Here is a 22760-nt window from a genome sequence, read left to right on the forward strand (position 1 = left end):
TTCAGGAACTTTTCGAAATTAAAATCAGTTTAGTTTTTTTCATCACCACCATCATTTAATATTACTTCAGTTGTAGCAAATGTTATGTATTAAATTCAGACAGGTAAGTTCTCAGTTTCACTAAGTATTACAATGTTCTCATAATGTCACTCCTTAATTCAGAATAAGGGTCAATAATCCACTGAAATGTAGCTCTTGAATTATGAGGTGAAAATAAGCAAAAACATAAAAATGGGAAAGATGAAGTGTAAAAGAGTAGAGAAGAAAAAAACTAAAATGAATAAGTAATTATTTAGATATATACAATGTGTTCAGAAGTAGAAAATCATTTATAGGGAGAGAAAGAGGTAAGGATAAACAAAGAAGTTCCTTGAAACGAAAGAAACAGTCATTTTGGAATTCCAAGGAGCAATGATTATTTCTATTATACCAAGCTAGATTGGTACCAGGGATCGAACTTGGGACCTTGTGCTTGCAAGGCAGGTGGTGGAACCACTGAGGTAAATCCCCGGCCCCCTCATGCTAGGTCTTGTGATTAGAAATTTAGCATGATGGTGTTTGCTCTTACCAAGCAAATTGTCTCATCGAGAAAGGCATGTTCCAACAAATTTTTACAGGAATATTTAAAATTATAAAATCCAGACATCCAAAAGTTGCTATGAGAACTCAGAGAGAACATGATAAATTCATATAAGGGAGCAAGGAGTAATTTTATAGAAACACTTCTGAAATATAAGTAAATATCTGGGAGGTGAGGGTTGAGTTGCCGTCATCATCATCACTATCATCATCAGAAGCCAATGACAAGTTATGGTGTTAATTATTTTGCAGATATTGTCCTCTTGAATATGCAAATGCCTCCATAGACTATTGTTATCCTCACTTTACAAATGTGGAGTCTGAAGTTCAGAATCCTTAAGGCAACATGGAAAAGTAACCGTGGATTTTCCCAACAAGGACTCTTAGAAATAATGGATTAAAAAAAATTTAAAGTGCATGATTGAGATCGACAGAAAGAAAAGGCAGTTTATGGCTATCAAAGTGAAAGAGGAAAGGCACATTCAGGGTAGAAAGCATAAAGTTGAGGGAATGCTGGACTTGAGGTTCTCAGCTGAGATTGTCCAGGGCTGTGGTTTACACCAGTCTGTGTGGGAGATGGTTCATTCAACTATAGCCCAGAAAGATGAAAAAAGGATTCCTAAACAAACAGTAGGCCATGGATAGGCTGTTTGTGGTATGGAAAGGAGTCAAAGAAAGTTCTTCGTATTCCTTTGAAAGGAAGTTTGGTGCTAAGTTGAGGACTTGGATGGAAAATAAGATAGTCTCCCACAAGAAATAAGAGTCCCAGTACTACCCATAGCAGGTAGTCTCAGAATTTACAGTCATGAGAAGTTCAGGAATCAAATGTCAAAAATCTGTATCTCTATATTTATATTTATATATTATTTAAATCTGTATCTACCTAATCTATATCTGTCATCTTTCTATTATTCATCTATTATTTATCTTTTTATTATTTATCTGTTTGTACAACTATCAATGACACCAAAATAGAGAAAACTTAGTGGCCCCAAACACAAGCAAACAAACCTTTTGAAAAAACAATTCTATAATCTACAACCAAATGTAGTTCATCAGAGCGGGGTAACAAGACCTGCTAAAGATTTGTTTAAAATATAAGGGATAAGTAAGGTAGTGAATGCTTGTAATTCCAGCTACTGTACACTTGATCTTAGCCAAAAGGCCAAGAAACAACTTGTAATTCCAGCTACTCTGAAGGCTGAGGCAGGAGGATCACAAGTTTGAGGCCAGCCTAGGCAACTTCGTGAGACCCTGTCTCAAAATAAAATGTAAAAAGGGCTGGGGATGTAGGTGAGTGGTAGATTGCTTGCTTAATATGCACAATGCCATGGGCTCAATTCCCAGTACTGGGAAAAAGAGGAAAATAACCAGCACAAAGAAAATTAGCAGTAACAACATAATAAACACAATGAAGGATATAATATAATAACATAATGAACTAAAAGAAAAAATACACATAATTTAAAAAGAATTAAAGTAAGGTACAAAGCCATACATTAAAAAGAGAAAATAGAATCGAAAGACAAATATGAGATGGAACTTGGAGGAATAAAAGCTACTGTCCCTGAGTTAGAAATGTAATAAGAAATTTGAGCAACAGACTTAAGCACTGATAAAGAGAGGATTTGTGACTTGGAAGAAAATTTTGTTTCTTTTTCTTTTTTTCTTTTTTTTGGTACTGGGGATCAAACTCAGGACCTTGCACTTGTGAGGCAGGCAGCAGAACCACTGAGCTAAATCCTCGGCCCTAGAAGAAAATTTTGAAGAACTAGTTTAGAATTCATCCAAAAGAAAACTGAAGAATTTCTGCACATTGAAAATGTTTGCTTCCATGAGGGCCAAATGGGGGCTCCCAGAACCCACTTTCTCCTCCATTAAAGAAGAACCGAAAAGAAGGTGTAGAGCTGCAGTTCAAGGTTAGTGACTGTGGGGGAACACTGGAACTTAGCAGGGGAAGTCTGAAACCTTGTAGTACTCAGAGACCAGGAATGGCAGCACAGAGAGAGGAACAAAGCACCCAGCAACTGTGACCTACTCACGGGGGGGGTGGGGGGTGCACTCCCCTTTGCAGGGGAGAGGGTGAGCAGGAGAGTCTCAGCAAGCTCCATCTGCCCAGATGCCAGCAATTCCCAGTCACCACAGGCCTGCAGCCCAGTTAGAGGACCAACCTGGGGTCCATACAATAGCTTGGTCTTGGACCAGTAATTCATACTATCTCCCCACAAAGTCCCAGAATCTGGCTGCTGTAGGTGGGCACAACCTGAGAAGAATCTGTCTTCTTTTTTTTGGTACCGGGGATCCAACTTGGGTCCTTGCGCTTGCACAGCAGGTGGCAAAACCACTGAGCTAAATCCCCGGCCCCTAAGAATCTGTCTTCTGAACTCATACTTCCCTGGGGGTCAGAAGCAGCTGCACACAGATATTCCACCAGGCTAGCCAGGGAAGTGCATCCCCAGAAACTCAATTTAAGCCAGCATTGAAGCCTGCTCAGTGGTCTGTATTACAGCAAACAGGAGTTTCAGCAGAGAGGAGAGTGAAGGAGTTGCCTCGCCCCACACACCCACAAGAGACCAGGGCACTTGTCCTCTGTGACCTAGAATATGACTGGGTGGGTATGGACTTTCACCACTGCAGGCACCACTGCAGCACCACTGTGGCTCCCTACCAGCATTTACCTCTTGCTGCATGTGGGTGCATTACACCAATGGGACTGGGATCAGGACTCGTAGAGAACTGCATGGTTCTCCACTGCCCCTTCCCCCAGGCTGAGGATGGGCACGGAGGAGGTGCCAACCTTATCACTACCACCACCCCTAAAAGCAGCTACATGTGGACCAATGTTACTCCTGGACTAAGGGCATGCTCTGTAGGCTGCCACCACTGCAGGGCTGCCAGTGCCAGAGGCCCTGGCCAGCAATAGAGCTTGCCTCAGTAGTGCCTGAGAATGTGTCCACCTCCCAACCAGTGCCACCATTCTTGTTTTTGGAGTGGCCACCTCACATCCACTGCTATGTGTACCACACTCACTTGGGCTGTTAGACTGTCTCTTCTCCTGCATGGTCCTTGCAGACAGTGGGCCTCCTTGACCCCAGTGCAACATGCACTGTGCCATAAGCCCTTAACCATAGCCAGAGAAACTGGAGTCAACACTGCATACCAAACTGGCAACCCAAAACATAGCTTCAAGAGAAATCTGCTTAATACAGAAGAAACCCTGCAAAAGTGAAAAAAAAATCAATCTGCCAACACATAAATCTCAATATAAGGTCATTAGCACCGTAAAAAGGAAGGCAATGTGTACTTTTAAAAGAACACAACACTACCAAAAGATCCCAAAGAAAATAATATAGATAAAATACCCAACAAAAAAGTAAAAAAAAAAAAAGCTTATAAAAAAGTTCAGTGATATTTAAGAGAATACAAATAGTTGAATAATGTTAAAAAACAATGCATGATATTAATGAGAAGTTCAAAAAAGAGACAGAAATCTTAAAAAGGAATTACAGATTTTTGAAATGGAGAGCTTGATAAGCCAAATAAAAAGTAATATTGAGGCCAGCTGTGTTGGTATATGCCTGTTATCTCAGCAATCAGGAGACAAAAAAATCTAAACAATTAGAAAAAAATTCACAAAATGATAGGAGTAAATTCTTACATATCAGTGATAAGCTTGTATGTAACAGACTAAATTACCCAATTAAAAGCTATAAACTGGCTGAATGAATACAAAAACAAGACTCAATGATATGCTGTCTACATGAAACACAGACACTGAAAGTGACTGGATGAAAATAATAAGCCATGCAAACACAAACTCAAAGTAAGCTAGAATAGCTATTAAATTAGACAAAATAGGCTCAAAGACAAAAACTACAAAAAGAGACAAGGTCACCATATAATAATCAATGGATTATTATATTAGAAGATGTAACAAATTTAAATGTATGTGCACCTAATGCTAGACCGTCACAGAGCAAATATTAGTAGATCTAAAGGGAGAGATTGGCTCTAACATAGTAATAGTGGGAAATTTCCACATCCCATTTTTATCAACAGACAAATCATCCAGACACCCTCCCCCCGCCAAATAACCAAAAACCCCAAACCAACAAAGAAACATCAGTGTTAAACTATTCTATGGACCGATTAAACCTAGAGATATGTACAGTTCATTCATCCAACAGCTGCAGTCAGTATACACATTCTTTCCATGACCCATTGTCCAACTGCAAGCAGCACAGCTGTCACCAGGCCAATGCTCAGACAAGGCATTGGAACTACTCTGCTCCAGTGAAAGTGACCCATGTGTCAGCCTGAGTCACCACCAGTGGTGTGGATGTCCATGCAACCTGGAGACTGCATTGGTGTTTATGGCTGTGAGACTCAGGCATAACCCATATTTGCATCAGCTTAGGTGGACAAGGGATTGCCTTTACCAGGACTATTGTAACCTTGGGGAGCTTACAAGATCCCATTACCTGGGCGTAGGAAAGGGTAGTAAGCATAAGACTTTGTCCTGGGCTGGTGAAACCTAACACTGGGAAGATCCTAATTTCTGCCATCCCAAAGCCTGTCTATGAACAGAGCCCCTGGAACAGTTCTAGTGCCAGAGGAAGATATGTGGCCCCGATTTATTGGACTTCTATTCCAGCTAGCATCATGTATGGATGGTTGTGGCCACCTGGTGCCACAAGTACACCTCACCATAGCAGTGTGTCCTGGTCTTACCCTAGTGGTGTGCTTGTCTTGGTGGGCTGTGGGTTCAGGGCATAACACAGACTGGTGACATTGCTGGCCACAGCTGTGACATAGGAGACTGGGGCTAATGCATTCATGGTGATTCTGCCCAGAGCCAAGCAGAATGCTACAGCGCTTGATAACAGGCTAGTCACTGTGGATAAGGCATCTGGGCCTACACCAGCCCTCGAAAAAGTCTTGTGAGGACAGATTACCCTTTTTTGTTTGTTTGTTACTAGGGATCGAACTCAGGACCTTGTGCTTGTGAGGCAGGCAGTGGCACCACTGAGCTAAATCCTCAGCTCCAGAATACTCTTACTAGTTCATTTTTGATGTCCTGGTTTGTTTGTTTGTTTGTTTGTTTATTTTTTGGTACCAGGGATCAAATTCAGGACCTTGCAATTTTGAGGCAGGTTGCAGCTCCACTGAGCTAAATCCCCGGCCCTCCTGGTTCATTTTTAACAACACACCAACAATGTATTTGGGGGCAAACCTGGACTTGGATAGTCCTCTAGTACTGACACAGTGACAGCACACCCACAGCAGACTACTGGTAAAGCTGGACTTGGGTGCCACCTAGTACTGAGATAGTAGAAGGCTCAAAGATAGCAAGCAGCTGCTTAGAATTTCTGGAAAGACTTCCACAAACACAGCCAGATTAGGAAGAATGGAATAAATACCTAATCCTTCAATTCCCAGATAATATCACATGCCAGTGAACATCAAGAGATTTCAGCCAATCATGAGGTCATCTAATAAGTCATCAGAAACTGATCAGACAGTAAACAGTATGGGAAAACTTTTAAAACAGCTGTTTTAAGTAAACTCAATGAGTTTGAAGGAAACACACACATGTATTTCAATACTCTAACAGAAAAATTTAACAAAAAAGGAAGCAATTTGAAAAAGATCAAAAGAAATCCTTGACCTGAAAAATAGACTAAGCAAAATTTAAAACATGATAGAAGGTATCAATAGCAGAATAGATCAAACAGAAGAAAGAATTAGTGGGCTCAAAGATAAGCTCTTTGAAAATACATTTAGAGGAGATGAAAAAGAATGAAAAGGAATGAAGAAAGCTTATGGGAATTTTGGGACAGTATTTTTTTTTTGAGACAGGGTCTCAATGTGTAGTTTATGCTGCCTTGAACTCACTATGGAGCCCAGGCTACTCTCAAACTCAAAGTGATCTGCCTGCCTCAGCCTCCCAAATGCTGGGATTACAGGGGTGCATCACCACATCCAGCAAGGGACAGTATTAAAAGAGCAAATATTCAAGTTATTAGGGTTCAAGAAGGACTTAAGGACTTTATTTGGTGTGGCAAATGTAAAGCCAAGACTATGAAGAAGTATTCATTTGATAATTGATAATTTGAAATAGGAAAAGATCCAAGGGTTTGGGGGTGGTGAGAAGGGAAGGGGAAAGGGAAGAAGGGAAAGGAAAAATTATGAGAAAGAAAAAAAAATGGAATCAAAGTCTGTGTAAATAGGGAAGGCCGCACAGGTAATGGGAGAAAAATACGAACTAAGATACATCATGTTCAGGTACAAACACCCAATGATAAATGTAAATGTACTGTATACCTAAAATGTACCAATTAATATATAAATTTAAAAAAAAGATGTATTCATTTGAAACTTAGGCTCAAAAGATCTTGAGTGCCTTTTCTTTTAGAACTCTGCCATCTCCCTGAAAACAAGCCCATATTAGGCTCCTGGAGGATGAGATATCACAGGAGAATCAAGTTGCCTTAGTTGACAGCCAGCTCAGTCCCTGAAGCTGTCACTGTGTCAACCATCAGCTGACAGTATTGCAGATAGCTAAATTAGTTAGAAATTATTATAAGGCAGTTAGACAAAGCTGGTCCTCAGCATAGAACAATTGAGGCACATTCACTGGTTAGCATTATAAAAAGAAAAGAGGTACTACTTCCCCTAGAGATGAATAGCAGTGATTGATATTCTAAATGGACATCAATCTCCCAAGCCCATTTCCTTTCTGGAAATCCCTTGTATGTAACTTGTTTTCCCATTTGATCCCCATTTAATCAATATTACCTGGGTGACTGTACTTGTAATCCTATTGGTCGGTCATGGTTTTGTCCCACCTCATGCCCACCTTGTAATTTTCCCTTGGTTCTTATAGTTTTGCCCCACCTTGAACTCGCCTCACTTCATAGCTTTGCTCAATAAAATGCCTTTGAAAAGCAGGGTGGGTGGGCAACCCGTTTTCCAGTCCCCCTTCTACCTCTCTTAGACAGAAGCTATCTTTCTCTCAATAAAATTTCCCTACTCTTAACCTCTGTTGTTCGTAGAATCCATTCTTTGATTTTAGAGAACACGAACTGGCGTTTTGGATATCTAGCAGGTTTGGGAGTTGCACCTGTTCCCCCTATATCAATAGCACAGCAGAAGGAGCCCAGCTGAGCTTGGCCTAATCTGCTGATCAGCCTAGTCATCAGCTAGTCACTTTTGAGGTGGCTTGTTCTCCAGTGATAGGCAGGATGCCAGGGTACAATGGCATGTTGAATGCAAGTTACCTGGCAAACAATAGATGCCCTAGAGGTATTGCTTCCATTGCCTGTGATTTAAAGTTAGATGTCTTGTTAGATAGTATAGAGTTATAGAGAAGCACATGCAGACATGAATACAAATATAATTGGTGCTTTAACTCACAATTATCCCACATACTTCACAGAGGAAACAGACATCCACAGCCTGACCATTAGGCCCAAGGCCAAAGTGCAAAATAGGAAGTTTGCCTTTAATCTATTTAAACATTAGAAGCCAGGGATGGGGATGGATCTGAGGACTTGGGGTTCCTTCCTCTTTTGTTTATTGTTTCCTCTTCCTTTATCGTCCCATCCCTGGAAGAGGATAGGCCTGAGCCCACCTGCAGGTGGCAGGAAGTTCTGCTCCCTGCTCTTTTTCAGGCACTTCCTCTTCCCCTTCTTGGAGTTGAGGACGAATATCAGTAGAAAATCATGTTTCCTCACCTCTAGGATAAAAAGGAGGGGCTCAGGTCCTTCATCTCCCTAGGGTCTGAAGTCCTATCATGGGATGGGGTCTGAGGAGGTCCCTCAAAGAGGAGATGCGGAACTTAACTCACTGTACCAAGAGTAGGTTGTGGATTCACCAACTTATATCAAAGCAAAGCATTTCAGGATGTATGACTGAGAGGCATAGACAAGTTTATTAAACAGAACTAACACTGAGAAAGGAGTGCTGCCTCTTGAGGGATGAGGTGCCTTATGGTCTGTGGCTGGGTATATTCATTTTTTTTAGAGGTAGAAATCTGTGGAATTTGTCAATCTGTAATAAAGAGAGAAAGAATGCACTCAATTTACAGAGGAAAGGCAAGAATTCATATATAGGTGAAAGGCCTGTGAGACCAAAGTGACTCCATTTTGCTTATGTGAAACCAGAATGACTCCACTTTTGCCCAAAATGGAGTAGTCTCCTTTGTCCTCTCACATTAATGATTAAAATGTGCTTGATCTAGGACAAAAGATACAATCTGTAACAAACCAAAGTTCCTAAGTTAATTACTCAGCCATCTGTTTACCCAGGAAATGAACATCCTGGGCCCACTATCTGTAGGAACCGTCTGTCAATGTGCTGACTGTCAGTGCTGAGTGGTCGTGACCATTAGTCACCGTGTCTGCTGACCATCAATACGTGACAGTGGGCCACTAACCTTTGTCCCCATTTTCCTTGTAAAAGCCTATACATAATCCCCCCTTACCCCTGATGAGTTCAGCCAATCAAAAATGTACACTTCAAGCTCACTAAATGTTAACCAATCATGTAACTGCTAAGTAGAAAATCTCCAAACCTTGCTGTAACCTCTATAAAAACCCCGCTAGGTTGAAACTTGGGGCTCTCAATCTCGATCCGCTGTGTCGGTGACAATTGAGAGTCCCTGCTTAAGCTTGAATAAACGACCCTCGTGCGCTTACATCGGAAACGGCCTCCTGGTGGTCTTTGGGACCTCACAATCTGGGCACAACAGGCCCACTTTACAGGAGGAAGGCACAGGTTCAGTTTAGTGGATTTACTACGACTTAGGAATTTAGGAGTAGCCTGGAAGGGGGAAAAATGTAACCTTTGGGAACAAAGAGGGTTCTGAAGCTGCAGTAGTTTTTTAAAGTCTATTTAAAATTGATGATTTTTCTTGTCTCCTGTCTATCTATATTTATTTCTTTTATCCTGCTTCAGTCATAGCTCTCAAAGGCAGAATGGGGCGGCTTTGAAGTGAGATGTGGTAGAGGCTTAAACTAAAGTGAGCTTTGAAGATTTAGCACCAAAAATATATGTACTCCATTAATAATTTTATATTGTTCACGTGATGCTATTTTGGATATATTGATCCTGTACATGGGGCCCTTAGACCCTGTGATAAAAGAAATTCAAAGCCAAGAAGTATAGAACACAGAAAGCTCTCAAGCGAGAAGGAAGAGAAACCCAGGACTTCAGCGGGAGGAAAAGAGATAATGGGCATAGTGCTGACTGAGATCAGGCTAGCCTCTTTTTTTTTGGTACCAGGGATTGAACTTGGGACCTTGCACTTGCGAGGCAGGCGGTGGAACCAATGAGATAAATCCCTGGCCCCAGGCTAGCCTCTTAAAGGAAAGGGACAATCTTTATGGGGTTTCTGGAGCCACTAGGGCTTGGTAATTTTTCTGACAGGTGATAGATATGGGCTTTTAAAGAAACATCTCCCTTGTGTTTTAAGGGGTTTCTTCCTTTTGTAAGAAACAGGTGAGGGGCAATTCTCCTCCTTGGAGACATCAGAGCATCACCCTGCCAGTTGCAGAACACCTGGCCCTCTCAGTAAGAGGAGATAAAGGATAAAGGAAGTGCACATTGGAATCCTTATTGGCAAGGGACAGGGAAAAATCTTGTCTTCACCACCTGTGGGAAATGGGTCATGGACTAAGGCCCAAGAATCTTTTCTCCTGTGGCCAAAATGGTCCCTGTTCTACCTCATTATCACTTGTTTCTTTTAATTTTTAAAGTGAATACTAGAAAATTAAAAGTCACACTCAAGTCCCACTTTTCTTTTTTTTTTGTACCGGGGATCGAACTTGGGTTCTTGGCGAGGCAGGTGGCGGAACCACTGAGCTAAATCCCCAGCCCAGGCCCCCATTTTATATGCATTGGACATTGATGCCTTAGAGCACTGTTTCCCATTTCAAAGCTCAAGCTGCTTCCTTGCAGGTCGGAAAAATCCAGTAATATTCAAAAGCAGCTGTCATATTTTTCCATTTGTGAATAATGTATACACATATGTAAATAACATATGACTTTATGAACAAAAATAAATGCAAAGGGCCCCATGGAGGGCTACTAATATAGGGAAAAATATAACTCGCAACTTGCTGGATGTCAGATATACTCAATTCACGTCCCCTGAAACTGAAGAATGAACTAGAAAGGACAAAGCAGGTTAAGAGTAGGAAAGGATTAATGGGGGATAGGAATAGCTCCTAAGAGGCCGGAGGGGTACCCGAAATGGGTTGCCACCGAAGCCCTTTGTTTGGGGCAATTTCTACAGCAAAGTCACAACGTGGGTACAACGTGGGTCAAACTACAATCAATCTATAGGATTACAAGTATAGCTGTTTAGCTAATATTGCTCCAATAGGGAAGCCGGTCACGTAGCAGGGGTACGTGGAAAGAACAAAGGGATTTTAGAGATGAGTCCAGCTGTTCTGGTCACCCACCTGGGTGACCGATGCCTATCTGGACTTTACTGGACCAAGTGATACCATTTACAGTATAATTCCAAGTTATTGCTTTTCCTTTACGAAGGCACCTAAAGCTGGTCTTTGCATCTTTATCTTGAGGCTTGGCCTTTTTCAGTTGCACCTCCAGCAACAATCCCGATGTTTTTATTTTTTCTGTTAATTTCCTTGACAGCCCAGTTCCTCTCTGTATATTAATTCCTATCTAATTTAGCTGCCTGTAATACTACTTCACTCCACATGGAGAATATTTTACCTTAGATTAGCTCAGGCACCGGAGAAACAGAAAAAAAGCTGCAACCAAAACCCTGTCAGTCTTTCCTCTTCAGCCATGGGTTGGTAGCATCTACTGTCATTCAGTGACCAAGAAGGCGGAGCCCACATAACTCCCCAATCGGAAGCAGGATTATGAGACCTGTCCACTCAGGCACACAGCCAGAAAGGCGGGACTTCCACAATTAGGCGGTCCTTTGTGGTTGAAGTCCGCCATCTTGGGATCTGGTGTTCTCTGGCCAAGAGGTTCAGATCGCTCTCTCGTATCCCCGGTGGCCCGGTGGCCTGCAGGGGTCGGAGATTCCTGGGAGGGCGCAGAAACCCCGGAAACCGGAAATGGTGAGTGCGCGGTCGGGCGTCCTGAGACCAGGAAGTGAGGCGCCTCGGAACCCGCGGAAACCGGCTGTGGCAGGGCGGGTTTCCCCGGGGTCGGCTCTGGAGTCTGCAGCTGCCGTCTTCCTCTGCACACCCAGGTCCCCTCCCCTCCGGTTGTGACATCTGTGTCTTGCGGACTCCAGGGCGCTCGGCCCCCTCCGGCTGCGGCGCCGGGGCGGGCCTAGGTCGGCGGCCGGGCTGGACGCCCTTGCTCTGACTGAAATGTGGTCTGGGGGGATTTCCGCAAGCCCTGCCCCTTGCTTCTAGACCGTGGGTTTAGGACTTGTGCCTAGAGTGGGAGGTGTCAAAGCTGGGACACTTCGTGCACGGACAAACTTCTTCCGGGGAGAACTGGTCAATCTGGAGCTGTCCTGGGGTGCTCTGGAGTCTGGGGCCGAAGGGGTAGTGTTTTTCCCGTTAACTCCTAATGCAGGCTGGACGATAGTAGCGCAGGTGTGCGCAGCAGCAGCTGTGGGCGGCAGCAGCAGCTGGCACAATTTGCTGGCAGATCCTTTCCTGGGAGAAAGTGGGACCTTTGAGTTTTAACCCCTTTTCGTCCCTGGCCCCAGGAGATGATGTCAGTGAGAGTACTTGCAGGAACGCCTGAAGCCACCATTTTGTTTTGTGATCTCGAGACCTGCTCGTGCCTTGTTCTTTCCTCTCCCTGGGATAGGTGTGAAGATCCAAACCCTAGGGAACCTTAGAGTTAGTGTGCTGTATGAGCTCAGTCTTCCCCTCAGTGTGATTCTAGGTGTTGGGTGATCTTTGGCAGTTAGCAGTGTCTAAACGTTTCTCAACTCGTTAATGACCTGAAACATGAATAGGTGATTATTCAGTGTGTCAGTATATGGAGGGGGAAAGCCAGGAACCGGGACTGAATCCATGGCCTCATGTATTCTTGCCGTGGGCTCTATCTCTGAGATTTACTACTGTGTCCAACATTGGCCTTCTGATTAGGTTTGATCCATTCACATTTAATGTTATTGTTGAGATCTTTGTAATTATTTGCCCTTTTGTTGCTCTTAACAAAGGAATCATCTCATATCTATATAGAGTACTGTTGATTTAATTCCTATTGTGATTTTTTGGGTCACTATTGCCATATATTATATTTCATGATATATTTTAGTGTCAAGTAGTGGTAGCTCCTTCTGTTGCTCTTGTAATTTAGAAGTTTCTTGGCTAGTGTATTTATATTTAACCTTGTAGATGAATTTTAAATTTTTTTGTTTTGGTCCCTTCCATTAAACATTAAGCATATTAAAATTTTGATGGGGTAATACTACAGATTTATTTGAGGAAAGGTGGTCTTCTCTGTAGTAACTTTTATAATCTACCCACATGATAGGTATAATTGAGAAACTAATGCCTCATATATGAATAAGCCCTTTCAATAAGGACAGAAACCCCAGGTTTGAAGTAACTCCTTTTTTTTTTTTTTTTTGCCACAGATACCCCAATTTCCCCACAGCTTCCATTGGAAAGGGAATATTTTTCAATTTTTCTGCAGTACAATCTCTGTCATTTAAGTATCTCTGAGGGCTGGGGAATTAGCTTGGTGGCACTGTGCCTGCCTCAGAAGCACAAGGTCCTGAGTTTGATCCCTGGTACCAAAAGAAAAAAAAGTATGTCTGAGAATTCTGTCTCTAGTTCCACAGGTTTAATTATTCAGCCCTTTGCCAGGTCCACATTGTTGTAGCTTTATAACATTGTCATGCTCTGCAGAGTGACATTTTGGCCATTTATGGACTACGTATTGCAAAGGTAGCCATAACATACAGCCCAGGTCTATGGAGGCTGTGCTGTCCAGATTTGTGTAAGTATATCATAGTGTAGAGAGGGAATCATCCTAAGATTCATTTCCCAGAATGTATCCTCATGAAGAGGTGTGGCTGTGTATGTACATACGTATGTTACAATTAGTAATGGGTAATTAATATATCACATAAATTTACCAGTGGACTTTCAATTTCATTAATCTTTTTTTTTTTTTGGTACTAGGGATCGAACTCAGGACCTTGTGCTTGCAAGGCAGGTGCAGTGTCACTGCACTAAATCCCTGGGCCTTTCATTAATCTTTTAAAAGAGCCAACATTTGGCATTGGTGATGTTCTGTGGTACGTTCATTTTCAATATCTAAATTTTGCTTTTACTCTTTTAGAAAGTTTGCCTTTTCGGGACTGTTGAGACAGATAATTAGCTAGTGAATTCTTAGCCTGTTTTATTTTACCTATTTAAGTGTTGTTTCTTTTTAACTTCATCTTTTATACCCTACCTTTTTCTTTTATACATCTTTGAGGTATAATGACATAATCTGCATATATTTAAGGGATTATCTTTTTATCTGTTGTGTACATCTGTGAAACCACAGTCTGCATAATTAGCATATTCAGTACACAAAGTTTTTCCTGGGGCCCTTTTTTTAATCTCCCCTGCTTTTCCCCACCAGTGTTTCTTTAATAAATTTGATTTCATTGAGCAAAACAAAAATGGGACAAACATGAAAATTGTAAACAATAGATTATCACAAAGGGAAGACATCATGCAACTACTACTTATATCAAGAAATGGAATATTAGCAGTGCCCAGAAAATCCCTTCATTCCCTATTTGTAATACTGTCCATTTTCCCTAGTGGTAACTATTTTTCTGTTCCAGCTTGTAGTTAGAGCATTCCTGTAGAATTTTTGGTGAATTTGTGTAGTGGTTAGGAATAGAATTGCTGGTTCATGTAGAATTCATGAGAAGTTACTACCAAACCTAAAGTGGCTTTTCTGAAGTGGCTCTGTCAGCTTACACTGCTATCAGCAGTGTTTGACAATTCCAGTTAGCATACTTGTGATTATTAATCTGTTTTGTTATTGTCATTGTCTTTACCTTTCTGATAAGTATGCAGTAGTATCTGCAGGTTTTAATTTTAACTTCTCTAGTTGGTACTGTCATTTGAATGTCTCCTCTGAAATCTCTCAGCCGTTCTTTTATCTGTTGGAATGTCTGGTTTTTTTCTTAGAAATATATAGTACCCCGTATATTCGGCACTACAAGCCCTTCTCTAGAAATACGCACTGCCATCGTGTTTTTCCTTCTATGTCTTACCTTTGCACACTTCTAATAATATTTCATGAATAGAAATTCTTAATTTTTGGGGGGGGCATTGCTGCTGGGGTACGAGCCCAGGGCTTTGTATATTCAACAAAATATTATGGTATGTTCTCACCCACCTTATGTACTGTATCCAGCATCATGTGACTTCTGACACTTTCCCAAAGAATACCATGAAAGGTATTATAGTTTATATTGGATGTCCTTCCAAAGCCTCACATGCTCATAGGGAAGGGCTTTGAAGGGCTATTGAACATGGAAGTACTATAACTAAATGTGATGTTAGGAGGTGGGGCCTGGTGGTAAGAGGTGGGTCACTGGAGGTGCTCCTCCCTCCCTGGCTCCTCCCTTCTCTCTCTGCTTTCTGGTAGCTGCGATATGATCAACTTTCTGTGCTATGCTCTTCTGCCATGTTTTCTTGCCTTGGAGCCAGCTGACTATGGACTAAAACCTAAAAACTGTGAGGTATATAAACTTCTTTATGTTGTGGGTGTCAGTTATTGTGTCCCAGTGATGGGGAAAGTGACTTAAGTCAAAAGGTAAATGATTTTAATGGATTCAGGACATTGAGACAGCCATTGCAATGCAACCAAACTTATGAAAGAGGACTTCCCGAACTGCTTTGAAAAAGTCAAAAAGTGATGGGATAAGTGTATTTGAAGCAGGGGAGCTTATTTTGATGGAGATTAATATCAATGCATCTTTCACTGTTAATAAAATTTTTAAATAGTCACTATTTTTTGATTGCACCTCATAAACATCTTATTCTATATTTACAACATTGTACTTTAGTATGAGTACTTATTTTTAATTTAGAAGTAAGGGAAAGGAGGCTGGGGATTTAGCTCAGTGGTTTCACCGCTTGCTGTGCAAGCGCAAGGACCCGAGTTCGATCCCCAGTACCAAAAAAAAAAAAAGAAGTAAGAGAAATGGTATTCTAGGACCTAAGTGTGCTACTCAGCATTAACCATTACTAATCAAAAGAGCCTAAGACTCAGTGACAGATAGTGAGCTCAGTTTATTTCCCTGGGGATTTTGCTTCCATTGTGAAGGTTACCTTTTCCTGAGCAAATGTTAGAGAAGAAGTAAAGTCAAAACACCTAATAAATGCTGAAAAAAATTACCTCAATAGCAGGTATTAATATATATATATATATGTATATATATATGTATGTATATATATATATGTATATATATATATATATTTTTTTTACTTGTGGGAATGTAGTTGGTTGTAGCTTCCATAGGTATTAATATATTAATAGAGAAAAATTGAGGTATAACAGAGAGCTAAGTTCCAATACTCTGAAATAAGATTGGCTTCAGAACGAAATTCTCAAATAAGTTAGAAAGTGGAGAATCACTCCCAGGCCAGAAAAATTAAACTGCCACAGAATGCAAGAGAAAGCAGAGTATGAGTTACTCAAGTGCAAAAGTATCTCAGTGGAAAATGTCACATTGCCCATCCCAGCACATTAAAAGGAGACCTGCCCCAGTGAGTTCACCATCAAGTACCAGGGCTATTAGAGGTGAAAGAGGCTGTGCCCAACCATTACATATGTTAAGTCTCCTAACTTGGTATTGTTAAATTGCAAGCAGAGTAAATTCTGAGGAACCTGATGAATTTAGCTAAAATTTAAATAGAACATTATATAAAATAATACCTAAGAGTATTGCATTTTTTTAAACTTAAGTTTTGTTTAACTTTTTAAATTTTTCAAGCATATGGAGGTATGTACTGGGATGTAATATACTTTTTTTTTTTTTTTTGACCATGGGCTGAATTCCAAAACTGTTTGTAAGCCATGCATTACTCTTGTTCATCTTATATATTAAACAACTTCATCAAGTTGCATCTCATTTATAATTGTTACATATATTTGTCTACTAGAAAGGAAAGTGCTGGTGTTAATCTCATTTCTTCCTGCACCTGTGTGTGTGTCTGATATTCTCTTGTGTCTCAAATGCTTCAGTTACTCACTTCTGCATGGCTCAAGTCCTGAGTAAAGATCTTGGTCATATGTACCTCTATATGTTAGTCAGATAGAGTTGGTGTCATGGAGTGGAGTAACCCTGAATGAATTTAACAAAGAGTTGGATGACAGAGGTGACTTAGTTACCTAAGAGGGGCAACTACGGCCAATTCAGATGACCAACCAAAAGTACTTGCTCCACCAGTATCATGAGCTTTCTTTTCTTCCATTTCAAGTGCATAGATTCTCCTGTCTATACCCTACAGTCAGGTTACTCATTTGGAGGAGATTCCCAGACAGAGAGCCAGGGCTTCAAACCCAATTTAAGCCTTCATGCTCAGTTCTTCACACACTGCTGTAAACACAGTAAGATAGCACACTCAGCTCATTTACAGGTGAGGTCAGGTTCTGTTGGCTGTTACATGGCAAATAAGAGTCTGCTTCCCATGGCTTGGTGGATTATTGAGAAGCATAGAACCTGGGTCCTTAAGAGATAATCTAAAGCCAAGACCTGGGCTTCTTCACAGTGCTCAGCAGCTCTGTAGCACACCCTTTGTTGGCTTTGCCTCTATTCAGTATCTCATATTTCCTATTTTCTCACACTTTACTTCTAGAGGCATTTAAAAAATACCCTCCTTACACTTCTATTTCATGTCTCTGGTGGAAAAACAAAACTGAGACACTTAAGAGACTCAAGCAAGTCACAACACCCCTTACTTGAACCAAGTCAAAGACACTGGTGGGACCAGTCCCTATGAACCAGAAAATAATAGGATAGGACTCCAAGGCTGACACTACCACATTTACCCAGCACCAGAGATGATAAAATACCAGCCAGCAAACTGCCCAGTTAATATAGAAGCTAGGAGCTGCAAAGAGATTGCCCAAGCTCCAGAGCTAAAGCAGTGATCAGGAAGTTTCTAGCGGGAGAAACCCTCCCCATGTATAAATCAGGGTTAACCACAATAATGAATTGTATCCCAATTAGCTTTAGAAGGAAAGATTTGTTAAGGTTCAAGTTATCAGAAGTATTTTATAGAAAAAAGAACATCTCTGTGTCTAGCTTGAAGGGAATGGTTCCTCAAGGCAAACCAGTTACCTCACATTCTTGCTGCTAATAAGAATCACATTACTTCAATCAGTCTGAAGAAGCTGCTTGTTTAAGTGCCTGTTACTGACATTAGGATAGTCACCATTTATGTTTTCTAGAAGGTTGCACAGCTTTGACAACTGCCACTTAATATTGGCTACATTTGCATGATGAAAATTTGGTCACATAGACTTAAATTACTAGAAAGCCTGGTTTCCTATTTGCTGCTAAAAGAAATCACCTCAAATTTAATGGTTTAAAAATAATAGGAATTTAATTTTCTCATACTCATGGATGACTTAAATCTAAGATCAGTGACACTGGACTAGCATCAGAGTGTTGTCCAGGTCACACTCCCCTGAAGAGACTGTAGGGCAGAAGCATTCTAGCTTCTGGTAGCTGCTAGTAAACCTTCACCTGTGATCACAAATGCTTTTCTTCTCTGTGTTTTGATGGCGCCTTCAAAAGTAAGAACACAGGCAAGACCCTCCTTTTACTGATGATGGTATCCCACAGGATCTGGACCTCACAGTGCAGGAGATGGCAGATCCTCCAGTGAGACTTGGATGTTGTTTGCCAGGATTTGGAAAAGGCAGCTCCATGCATAGGAGAATGAGGGAGGGGAGCCCTAGGCCTGCACACTGGGACAGGTGGTAGAAGAGCCACCAAAGTCTCAGTAGGAGAAATAAGGAAAAGCATGTCTCGGAAGTTTTCCCTGTTTGTGAGAACTACTGTTATTCCTTGCTTTTGTAAATACATAAAACATAATGTATGGGGAAGATAATAAATCTGTAAAATCTAATTGTGTTTGAAATAATTGCTATCAAATTAGGTCAGAAAGAGAAACTGAAAAATTAAAAGCTGCAATGGGATTGCATTTCAAGTGTCTCTAGATTCTCACAAAACCCCAGGGAAATCATAATTGGAAATTAAAGAAGACTAATGTTAAGGCTTAAGAGACAGATGGTACTAATTAGTGGACTTGAGCCTGTGTCCTTTTCCTTACCAAAGCCATAACTATATTAAAAGATAGAAAAATTACTGCATATATATGTGTACAGTATATACATGTATAGTTAAAACATAATATTTATCATTATTTTATAATATTTAAAGTTAACTTTTAACTCTTGATAGGGGAAGAATGGGAGGTGCACGTTTTCAATGCAGTGCTAGAACTTGATTTCCCACTTTTAAGGATACTCCTTTCAATTAGATAAGCCAGAAAAGTTGATACCTTTAGAAAGTTTTGAATTTTCAACAAGACAGGACATTATTGCCTAAACTCTGCATGTCTGACTGAACTAGAAAAGCCAATGTGCAGAGCAACTCTAGCTTAGCATCAGTGTGCTGCAAATCACTTTAAAGTGTGCCTCCAATGGAAATGTCATTGTTTGCACATGTGCACACTCACTGTCACACACACATGAAGATCCTTTGGGAAACACAGCTCACCAAACCTTGGACCTGCACTTCTGGGTGGTGGTAACCTGACATTGAAACCACTGTGATGGGGATGTCATTTTCCATTCTCTCTGGACAGCAGAACAGATGCTGTCTTGGGCTTCAATGAGATTTGACTACTCTCTGAGTTTCAATAATAAACAACAACTTTTCACAGCCTAGTTTTTAAAAAATGTAACAAAATATACCAAGGGAAAAGATCAAGGAAGAATTCATCAGTCTTTCCTTTGTGAAATCTTTTTTAGGGACAGAGAGGAAGTCAAACTCAAAACATTTGATCTTTCCCAGGAACCTGGGCTGGACTGTATTTATTGGTTTTCAAATCAGATGGTTTACCCTATGGCTTGAGATCACGGTAAAGGACCCAAGTATATAATGAGAAGATTGGCTTTGGGAGATCATTTGTATAGATATATATATGTCTATTTACAATTGGTACTAAACATGTCCCTTTTCTGTGCTTTTCTTTTGCTAGTTTATCTAATACTAGCTCTTGAATTTAGTTTACATAATACAATTGTAAGACAGTAATAAAAAAAACTCAGTGGTTTTGAGTATTCTGATACAACAGGTAAGTTCTAGAAAGAATATAGACAAGTGTTCTAACCAAAAAAATTAAGAATATTTCCAAAACTATTAGAAAAAAAATTTTTTGGTACTGGGGATTGAACTTGGGTCCTTGCGCTTGTGAGGCAGGCAGCAGAACCACTGAGCTAAATCCCTGGGCAACTGTTAGAAAATTTTTATATTTCTGTAATTGACTGATATAATTCAAGATTTTTAAAAATCAGGATAATTTTTTTTGGTAATACTCTACCCACAGTTGCAAATATCTTCAAGAGAAGCAGGTAAAGATCTGAGTTTGAAGTCTGCCAAACATCATTGTTTGACCTCTCAGCTGTTTTATTTTGAGCAAGTAGCTTAACATTTTTAAACTCTGACTTCTACTTTTGTTTCATGGTGTGATAATAATGCACCATAATCCCAGAATCGAGTTGGGGTCAGATATGTTTTATAATACAGAAAAAAGCATTTTCAGGTACAAAATTGGATTGTGAAGCTTTTGTGTATAATTTACATACTTATATTAAACTTCTATTTAAGTACTTTTTATGTATCACAAGAAATACAAAAATGAACACAAATTGTCTTTGCTACCTATTCTGTATAATAGATGAAGATGACTAGGTTGACGTAAATTTCATTCCAGAGGCTTAAAATTCTGAGCAGGGCCTGATGGCCTACACCTGCAATCCCAGCATTCTGGGAGGCTGATGTAAAGTGTAATAAGAACTAAAAGGTATAATAGATAATGAAAATAGGAAGAAAAGGGGCAAAGGGGAAGTGGGAGGCATAGGGGAAAGGAAAGAAGGGAATGGAATTAATATGAGAAAATGAAAAAATGGAAACAAAGTCTTTGTAAATAGGGATGGATGGAGGGGTTGAAAGGGAGGGCAGGGGAATGGGGAAAAAATAAGAACTAAGAGAGATTATGTAAAGGTGCAAATTTCCAATGATAAATGTCATTATATTGTATACCTAAAATGTACCAATAAAATTAATTTAAAAATTTTTTTAAAAAGTCACAAAAGTAAAAGAACAGAGAAAACAGTAAGACACTGTCTCTGACACTCTGAAGAGAAAAGATTTGGATATCACCATACCCAGATGAGCTCTCTGGAGAGTTGAATCCAGATGGAGGCCCTCACCTGTGTTTTGGACAGTAGACTGTTTGAAGTTTTCCCCACTTAACAGGATTTTGGATCATTCCAATTACTATTTATCTTTGCAGTGCTCATAGTCTTTTTCCACAGTGAATATGGGGCATTGTATTTACCTTCATATTCTGGGGTATGCACATCTATCACTTGTGTGTGTGTGTTACTCTCTCTTCTCCAAGACTCTGCCCTAAAAATATTTGTTGTCTTATCTTTCTGAACCCCAAACTTTTATCATTTCAAGTCATTGTGTCTCCCTGCTCCTCCGTGTTCTGGGAATGTGGGGAATTGTTAAAACCCATCTTATTTGACTGAAAAATAATGACTTTATCTCAGTGGCATCAGAGGATGAATCTCTCACCTCTCGGATCAAGTAGGTGTGCATGATGCTCCAGAGTGACTCGGCCCAGGCCAGTGGTGTCACCATCTTACAGCTTCTACATCTGGATTTTGATTCAGGTTGGATACTAGTACTTCAGTACTTTGGAAGTGATTCAATGGCTATGAGTGGTCCTCTTGTTCTGCTCATGCAAGGGGCTTGGAAATGTGGGGTTGGATAGAATGTTTAGCATCATGACTCCATATGGTAACTCAAATGAAATCAAATGACAAGAATCCTGAATGATAAATAAGATTAAAATAACAAACCTTCTGAATGTATCTGTTCTTTCAGCTTTGTTAAGGGAGATAAGACCAGAGAAAAAAACAAAAGACTCAGACAACTGAAATCAAATGTTAAGGAGACAACATTGCTGCTAGCTTTACAAAAAAAATATTTTGAGACGAACAATACAATTATATGCCAATACACTACATAATTCACATAATAAAATAGGGAAGTTTCTAGAAATGTAAACAACTACAACTGACTAAAAATATAATCTGAATGGCCCTATCTCAAGTGAGGAGATGGTGTATAGTTGATTTTTGTTAGTAATGCAGACAAAATCTTCTGTTCATAAACTCCCTGGCCAGTTCTACCAAACACTTGAAGATTTAATATCAGTTCACCCCTAATTGTTCAAAAAATAGAAATGGTAGAGACAGTTTTATGAAGCAGTTTTACAATGATACCAAAAACTGTAAAGATACAAAGATATCACAAGAAAATAAAAATTTAGACCAGTGTATCTTATACACATACAAAATCCTTCAAAAATACAAGAAAACAATTTAGCAGCATATAAAAGTAATCATTCTCTGTCACCAAGTTGGATTCATCCTAGTAATACAACGTGGGTTGGCAACCAAAAATTACTATGTCAGTGCAACAATTAGAAACACAGCCATCTCAGTAGATGCAGAAAATAAATTTGACAGATTTGGTTTTGCTGGATGAATGCACTTCAAGATGTATTCTAAAGAGCTAGGGAACGCTTTAGCATGTTTAATTGTCAGGTAAAAGAGCTGAAACCCAAGACCAGACCAGTACCACAACAGGCCTTTAGTAAGGCGAAGGGACAATCTGCCGGGCTGCCTCTTGAACAAAGAGTGCAGCCATGTGGCAGGGGTTGGAGCACCTTTATAGAGGTTGGGTGGGGATTGGGAGGTATGACGGTGAGGGATTGGAGGGTCTACAAGGCATGTCACCAAAGGATTGGAGGAACTTGTGACATTTTGTGGGAAGAGGGGCATGTTGAGAAGAAGGTGGTTGTTTTTCGGTGGGAGAAGCCATTTTGTGGGCTAGGTTTAGGTGGGAA

The 22760-nt window shown here is 40.4% G+C and overlaps 1 protein-coding gene across 2 annotated transcripts in view; it reads left to right on the plus strand.

Moving 5' to 3' along the window:
- Window positions 1-11521: 11521 nt before the first annotated feature.
- Window positions 11522-22760, plus strand: part of LOC101723500 (uncharacterized) — a 36314-nt gene continuing 25075 nt past the window's right edge. The window contains exon 1 of one of the 2 annotated variants that reach the window (XM_004874739.4): window positions 11522-11678. In XM_004874739.4, the coding sequence (XP_004874796.1) occupies window positions 11676-11678 (3 nt within the window). In that variant the 5' untranslated portion in view covers window positions 11522-11675. The remainder of the gene's footprint in view (window positions 11679-22760) is intronic. The other variant, XM_021252108.2, reaches the window with a different exon arrangement.

Source organism: Heterocephalus glaber, unplaced genomic scaffold, assembly GCF_053883595.1.
Source record: "Heterocephalus glaber isolate CG9 unplaced genomic scaffold, H.glaber_assembly_v1.0 deba00001272, whole genome shotgun sequence".
NCBI lineage: Eukaryota > Metazoa > Chordata > Mammalia > Rodentia > Bathyergidae > Heterocephalus > Heterocephalus glaber.